This window comes from Sinohyriopsis cumingii, chromosome 6, assembly GCF_028554795.1.
Source record: "Sinohyriopsis cumingii isolate HCF-2022 chromosome 6, ASM2855479v2, whole genome shotgun sequence".
NCBI classification, from domain to species: Eukaryota; Metazoa; Mollusca; class Bivalvia; order Unionida; family Unionidae; genus Sinohyriopsis; species Sinohyriopsis cumingii.
This window is the reverse complement of record NC_142966.1, coordinates 128,843,432-128,851,903: the sequence shown is the minus strand read 5'-3', so window position 1 is coordinate 128,851,903 and position 8,472 is coordinate 128,843,432. Positions and strand designations below refer to the sequence as shown.

At 32.2% G+C, this 8,472-nt stretch overlaps 1 protein-coding gene across 1 annotated transcript; it reads left to right on the top strand.

The window, feature by feature from the left end:
- Positions 1–591: 591 nt before the first annotated feature.
- LOC149797942 (mitochondrial import inner membrane translocase subunit Tim8 A-like) lies at positions 592–8,178 on the top strand. Its single transcript, XM_089963003.1, has 2 exons — positions 592–742; positions 7,648–8,178. The coding sequence occupies exons 1-2, from the start codon at positions 639–641 to the stop codon at positions 7,805–7,807; spliced, it is 264 nt and encodes an 87-aa protein (XP_089819129.1). The 5' UTR covers positions 592–638; the 3' UTR covers positions 7,808–8,178.
- The last annotated feature ends 294 nt before the right edge of the window (positions 8,179–8,472 follow it).

Genomic DNA, 8,472 nt, shown 5'->3' with positions numbered 1-8,472 from the left:
TCTGCATATCAACTGATATGATTTATTTGATAACCTGTAAAAAATGTAACATGCAATATGTTGGGCAAACACTTCAGTTATATAAAATTGTATAAAATGTTAATATTTCAATAAATTTTAATACCAATAATCACTCTACTCGATTTTTCTTTCATGCCAATAGATAGTGTGCATGGAGACATGAACACACTCATAAAAGAAAGTTATTGTATCCTAATGGCCTTTACCAAGGCACTATATAAATTGTATAAAATGTTAATTTAAAGATTGATATGTTGTATATCTTTTGAAAAATGTAATTCTATGACGGTTTGTCTCTATTTTATTATTTTACTATAATTTTAATTAACTTTTCGTAACTTTTCGCGACTTTTCGCACCTTTTTGTAACTTTTCGCATTTTAGTCATATATGGTGTAAGTTATGATTAACGCCATTAAGATCTATATCCCCCCAAAATAACTCAGAAATTATTTCAGATGATTTTAGGTCTTGAATATAATCTTTAGCAATTAATGAATTGCTTGTATTAACACCTACATAAGAATGTTTAGTTTTTATTAAAAAGATAGTTTCAGATATAATCCTGTATGTAACAATCACCGGTTGATCAAGTACATGTGCTAAGTGTTAGCCAAAATGTCAGTGGATACATTGCTGAACGATCCTCGTATGAAACAGTTTATAGAGGCAGAAACGCAGAAGCAACGTTTTCAAGTATTAGTGCAGAATTTGACAAACAAGTATGTATAACAATTTTATTTTCATCGCACAGGTAGAGTCCACTGAACGCAAGGTACAGACCAATGGACATTTCTCCTAAGGACGTCCCTAGGTCAGAAGTTAGTCCTACATTGTAAGACATAGCACATGTTGGTTTTGTTTAAGTGCCCAAACCAAAGCATAAATATCAGCGTCAATGTATTACCTGTAAGACTAGGTCAAAAGTCAGTAGTTAGCATGACCCAATGCTTTTTCTTTTTAATTTGAGAGATAACTGAAGCAAAATTTGCACGTATGTAATGATGTTATATAGAAGCATAAAAATAGAGGGTGTAAAGTTTACATGGTACATTGTAAAACGCCTCCCCAGATCTTTGTGGTGTTTTGGTCGCGGTCGTACTGCCTAAAATTCGTTGGGGGGTGAGGGCTATTTTAATTCAAATATACTAAAATATACTCAAATATATTCAAATAACAGATTAAATATATCTTCTGTGGAATATTTATATACGTAGATAAGTTTTTATCGTTAATTAATGAATGTAAGCACTTTAGGCGTCCAATTTCTCTGATTCTGTTATTGACAGATGACGTGATTAATAACATATGGCATGTGACATGGACTCGACATGCTATGCCCATGAATGGTATATGTAAAACTAAAATGGAAGGATACTTTTTTCATGAACCATTATTTTTTTTTTCATTTTTTAGTCAAACCATTAAAGTTCTCAGACTACTCATATTAGCAAATAACATAATCGACCCACCATTTATACCATAGTTATGTGGATGTAATATTCTATTTTTCAGTGGTCATATTTGTTTAATCTTTGTGCGTTTCTTTCAGCAAACATTTCTTTTCAATATAAATAAATCAGTCTCTCTTCTTGTAAGGCCTCTATGTTAATTGAATTAAATAGATATTTGAAGAAAAAAATATAAGCAAAGAAACAAAGCAAGCTTGTCTAATTGTCGTATATTATATTTGTTGGAGTATAACATTTTTTATCTTCGTCTTATTCCTTCTCTCAATATTAACCATAATTAAATATTGTATTTATATAAATTTATTGTCAGATGTAAATATTCTAAATTCTCCTGTTTTTACCCAATTTAGTACTTCTAAAAGTCAATTGGATGAACAATTTTTGCCTGGAAGTTTTTTAAATACATTTGAAGTGCAGAGCATTCACCAATCACAATTGAATATATTAGTCTTAAATTTTAGATTCACAAGTAATATTTAAACTTATCTGAGTTACTGATTTTATATGACCACATTGACCAGGGTTGGCGCTGGCTTTGAAGAAGTTGTCACCCAAAAAATCACCAACCTCAATATTTTGTTACCAGTTTTCAAAAAATGTTGGCATTTTCATAATACAGGTTTACCCATATATCACAACATCCTCGGGTACAAGGTAATATTGTCAACATAAGCGTTTAGAAAAGTAAGTGGGGGGAGGACTGAGAATACATTGAAATTAAGGAGTCAAGTGAAATTTGTAAGAAGTGACTAGGATTTACACAGCAAGAAAAGACCACTCCAGTGGCCCTAGTGATTAGAGTGTCTGCCCTGGATGCGGAAGGTCATGGGTTCGATCCCTGTCCGAGTCATACCAAAGACTTTCAAAAATGGTACTAACAGCTGCCTCGCTTGGCACTCAGCATTATAAAGTAAGTCTTAGGACTGGTCGGTCTGGTGTCAGGATAATGTTACTGGGTAGGACATCAGGATACACGTCTGCAGCATCATACTCCAGTGCTAGACATCACTAAAAATTGCCACACTGCAGACATTGTAGTGATTTAACTGAAAAATTGTTAAAGCTATGTTAAAAATCCAAATCACACATACACACACGGCAAGAGAAAAAAAAAAACAACAGAAATTATTTTGATTATATGAAAACAAGTAGTCTGCAATACATTTGTATATTTACAACTTACATCTGTGTAGTACAATACATATGTTCCAATCACTATTAAAAATGAAACAGTGCTTTTATTTAAGTTTCTTGGTGACTTCTTTTGATCCTAGGTCTTCGGCTTGCTTTGATGGAAGTGCATGTGTTATTAAAGGCGCCAATAAAAGCCCTTTTTGAATGACCAAATGCCTGTTTGTAATTGCTGTGGCAACATCAATTAATTATAGAACATTGACTGAGACATTATTTTTTTCTTCATTTGCATAGTATATATATATATATATATATATATATATATATATATATATATATACACACACACAGAACGATCAGCATGTTAAAGGTAATCAGTTTTATTTTAAGTTTCGGCAAAACTATTTTCTCTGGTACATTTTTGAAAAAGATAAAAAAAATTGTCATCATCTGTTCGATTGTAGTCATTCCAAGGTGGTCGGTTGTAGCTATTCAAGTAGCGTGACAATTTTGGCTATCTTACGGCACACAGTAGTACTAAGGCCAGACATCAGCATAAGCAGATTATGATGTACCTATGCTGCATTGGGGTGGTTTGTCAATATGAACAAAAGATTTTTTTATGTAACAATAGATTCTAGTGCAATTTTATATCCAAGTTTGCACATTCCTTTCATGGTGCCTTTGAATTTCTCCAGTAAACACCCAAGACTGTAAATACAGTTTTTAATTGCCAGATAGTTTATTTTGTTGTCAATAAGGAAAAAAATTGCAATTTGCAACATTGGCAAAGACCAGTACGATCCCTGATGACATAAACTTTAACTCTGAGAGTAAGCTGTTGTCAAGAAAAATCAAAATGTGATATTTTTACTTCAGTGATCAATAATAATAAATTGTTTGATATTTATTGTTCAATAATAAAAAATCTTACAAAGCCACAGAAAATGTTAAAGTCAAAATTATGCACATAGAACAAATTTTCCTTATTTTGTAATGGTACGTATAAACAATAACATATCTAATAGGCAGTTTATCATTTTGTTTTTGTTCTTTCATTTATGCCTATTTTCACTAGCCAGGCTTCTATGCTATTTGCTTTATTTGGCAGTGAAAATTTCCTTTGATGACTTTCCAGATCTTGATATAAAATTTTGCATGGCCATATTTTGCTCCTTGGTATAAAAAATGATGGATGGTACCTGGTTCTTGCAGTGTACAATTTCATGAACAAAAGGATGGTCAGAGAGCATAGATATTACTTCTAAAATTTTATTGACCACATTGTTCTAACTTTTTCTTCTCACTTTTTCCTACCTTTCTTGACAATACTCTCTTCCGTACCTGTTTTGTATCTCTCAGTGACATCATGGAATTGGATCTGCTCATCACTAACTTATAAATTTGTTGTGTTCTTTTATTTTCTTTAATCTGTGCCCTCTGGTTGGATAACTTTGTTGCATGAGTACAAACATACTGGCAACCACTCTGGTAGCCTAGTGGTTAGAGCATCCACCTCATGTGCGGGACGTCACAGGTTCAAACCAAGCCAAGTCATACCGAAGACTTTTAAAAATCATAGTAACAGCTGCCTCATTAGGCGCTCAGCATTACGAGGTTAGTGTTAGGACTGGTCAGACTGGTGTCAGGATAATGTGACTGGGTGGGACATTGTGCTACATGCCTGTGGCATGATGCCCCAGTGCTAGACATCACTATAAACTGCCACACAGCAGACATCATAGTGATGTGACTGAAATATTGTTAAAGCTACATTAAAAATCCAAATCGTACACACACAGACATACTGTTCATGTTTGTTGGGTGGCAACTGACCTATGTATATTCATGGTATGCCATTTTCTGTATTTCATGATTGGTCTCAGATGAGAATCAACTTAAACTCTTTTCGTAGAATGCATTGGCTTTGAGAATGGAATAGTATCAATGACAAGTGTCTACATCCCTTGACACTGGTTGAGAATTAACGGGCACCCAATTAAAAAAAAACAGACACCCTTACATTTTTGTCTGGGACAGTATTCTTGCCCATTTTTGTAAATACCGGTAGCCTAAGATTGCTTGAAACTATAAGAATGGTTTATGCTGATTCCACCTTGTTTGATTCCCATGCTCCACAGTAATCATAAAAACCTGATTTACTTTCAGTATTACACACCTTTCAAAATTTTTTATGTATTGCCTATTTTAAAAAACTTATTGAACTTTGGGCCGGAAGGAACATCTTCTAGAGATTTTTCAGAGCTGGTGATTTCCACATGAAGAATCTTTGTTGACAACCATTCCCCATACAGAAACTCATTATACTGCCACTGTGTTAATTGAGTTAAGATGGCCCATATCTAATCAGCTGCTTGTCATTGTAATATGTGTTGACTCTTGTTAATTTAATTACAGTAGCACTTCACTGTAAATTTAAAACGTCTCTGTCATTGTACTACCTCTTTGTTAATTGAGCTAAATAAATATTAAACATATAGATAAAGCAAACATTTTCTGATTCATATCTATTTATTCATAATGACAGTAAATATTTTCCAGTATTCAGGGGTAAAACTAGACTTGAATTTTACGGAGAAATTACTTCTCACTTTTGGACAGAACAGGGAGATGTAAGAGCTCAATAGGGAGAAGTGGATGTGAAGCAAGAAACGGAATATATATGTGTGTTCTTTTATTTGAATTATGTCCTTTTTTTCTCAGTATTCATATCTGCATTTAACATTGGATTTAAGCAATACTTTATTTTTAAGCAGAATTATTTTAGCCATATGACTTTATAAAAGAATAACAGAAACTACATTGTAATGAATTTTAACTGAGTAACCAGATTACATTATTGTAATTGCAAGTTAGTAAAAATGCTTAATCAGCTATCCTTAATTTTTAAAAAAATACTTTCTGAAAGTTTCACAATAATGTCACTTTGAAAGATTTCAAAAATATGCTTGAAACAACCACTATACCATATGCATGAGGGCAAATGCAATTGTTTTCAGATCATACTGTTTGTCCTAAAAAATTTTTGTTGCGGATAAGACATGACTATAACTATTCATACATAACAAACTAAAATGCATAAATTTACAGACATGTCTCCTTTATCGTTGGTATATGAACTAAACCCATACGCAGTGATGTCCTCCACTATTTCCCTGTTACTGGTTCAGTTACAGTTTCAAACTAATTTTATGATGAAATAGTGTACAAAAAAGAGACAGTTAAAATATCCAGATCACTAATTATGTCTTAAAACATCAATTGCTATTTACATACTTACATATATTGTTAAAGTTTAGAAATACAAGTTTTAATGTTTTTTATCATCAATGGATAACATGCGGAACTTGGGCAGTGATAGTTGCTAACTTACTCAGGAAAAGGGTTAATGGTCAATCAGCTATAAAAATACATGTCTGTAAATGTGCAAGAGTTTTTTATGAGCATAATTAATATCAAAACTAGGCCTAACTACTGATGGCTCAGTGAATACATTTTGCTACAACACAACACTAGAACTAACCTGGATAAGGCAAGGAGAAATCTCAAAAAGTATGGTCAGTCAATGTACCTGCAAAAAAAATCACAGGGCAAAATAGTTTTCACTTTCGTAACAGAAGAAGGCGAAGTTTATATTTTTTAGGCAACTTATTTCCCCACTTCACCTGGTAGTGTGACCCCTGGTATTGTATATATATCTATAACATCTCTGCACTGTATATTCTTTAGTAATCATTACAAAAACAAACAAAAGGCATTGTGATATATCCTAAGGAATACTGAAATGGTTTGTAATAATCATCGCAAAGTAATTATAAAGGCATTGTGATACATCCTAAGGAATACTGAAATGATTTGTAATAATCATGGCAAAGTAATTATAGTGGCGTTGTGATACATCCTAAGGAATACTGAAAGGTTTGTAATAATCATGGCAAAGTAATTATAAAGGCATTGTGATACCTCCATAGGAGTACTGAGATGGTTTGTAATACTCATGACAAAGTAACTATAAAGGCAATGTGATACATCCTAAGGATTACTGAAATGGTTTGTAATAATCATGGCAAAGTAATTATAAAGGCAGTGTGATACATCCTAAGGAATACTGAAATGGTTTGTAATACTCATGACAAAGTAACTATAAAGGCAGTGTAATACATCCTAAGGATTACTGAAATGGTTTGTAATAATTCTGGCAAAGTAATTATAAAGGTATTGTGATACATCCATAGGAGTACTGAAATGGTTTGTAATAATCATGGCAAAGTAATTATAAAGGCATTGTGATACATCCATAGGAGTACTGAAATGGTTTGTAATAATCATGGCAAAGTAATTTTAGAGGCATTGTGATACATCCTAAGGAATACTGAAATGGTTTGTAATAATCATGACAAATAACTATAAAGGCATTGTGATACATCCTAAGGAATACTGAAATGGTTTGTAATAATCCTGGCAAAGTAATTATAAAGGCATTGTGATACATCCATAGGAGTACTGAAATGGTTTGTAATAATCATGGCAACGTAATTATAAAGGCATTGTGATACATCCATAGGAGTACTGAAATGGTTTGTAATAATCATGGCAAAGTAATTTTAGAGGCATTGTGATACATCCATAGGAATACTGAAATGGTTTGTAATAATCATGGCAGAGTAATTATAAGGCATTGTGATATCCATAGGAGTACTGAAATGGTTTGTAATAATCATGACAAAGTAATTATAAAGGCATTGTGCTAATATCCTAAGGAGTACTTTATTGCCATTCTGCCGGTAAACTGTAATTGCTTTTATGTATACAGAACACAAAGATTCAGATTCTTGGGTAAAATTATAGCATCATTTTTATTATATTTTAGAGTTTCTTAACTCAAATATCCACTTAAATGGTCCGATGGATCATTGATATATGAAGACAACAATAACATTATTAACCTTTATTATTATTATTATTATTATTATTATTATAATTATTATTATTATTTATAGATGTTGGGATTCATGTATGGACAGACCTGCCTCCAAGTTGGATTCCAAAACTGAGAGCTGTTTATTGAATTGTGTCAACAGATTCATTGATTCATCCAATTACATTGTCAGAAGACTTGATAAACAGTCTGGTGTGTCTGAAGTTTCAGAACTGGAATGATATATATATTAAAAGTTTAATTGGAAAAATAAAACTAACAAGAACAGCATAATTTATGAAGCAGCTATGATTCCTTGATCCTTATAAATATCAGTGTAAATTATAAGTGACAGGATTTTCTGATGTTTTGCAGTAAATTAGTGCAGTTGTTTAGAGAAAGTGTTTTGATTCTGTAATGAACCTTGTGAAATGTACATGTTGTAGACTGTTTAGTAAGAATGATTTTAAAGTAAAAGTTCTTCATTAATGCTTTGCTGTAGATATTTCATCGGTACATAGTGTATCAGTAATATTCTCAAGAAGAAATTAATCAAATGATAATTACAAAATGTATGTTTATCTAAAAATTAAAGCTAAAGTTAAGTAAAAAAGAGTTTTATTTTCTGTAGAGCATTTTATTAGCTGAAATAGCACTGCTTGCCATCTTCATTTGTGTAGGTGTTGACTGATTTGATATGTTGGTTTGGATGATACATGTCAGTGGTCACTGAAAAGTTTTTTGCTGTGCCAGTAGCAAGTATGGATTACATCCTATTATGAAGCTCACTGTTTTCAGTACCTCCTGTTGCAAAGTTTGCAGTTTTCTAATTGAAGTTACATTTAAAACTAAATTAACTGTCACAAGAAAGTTCATACAGTGTAATGGTTATAAGCAAATGAGATGG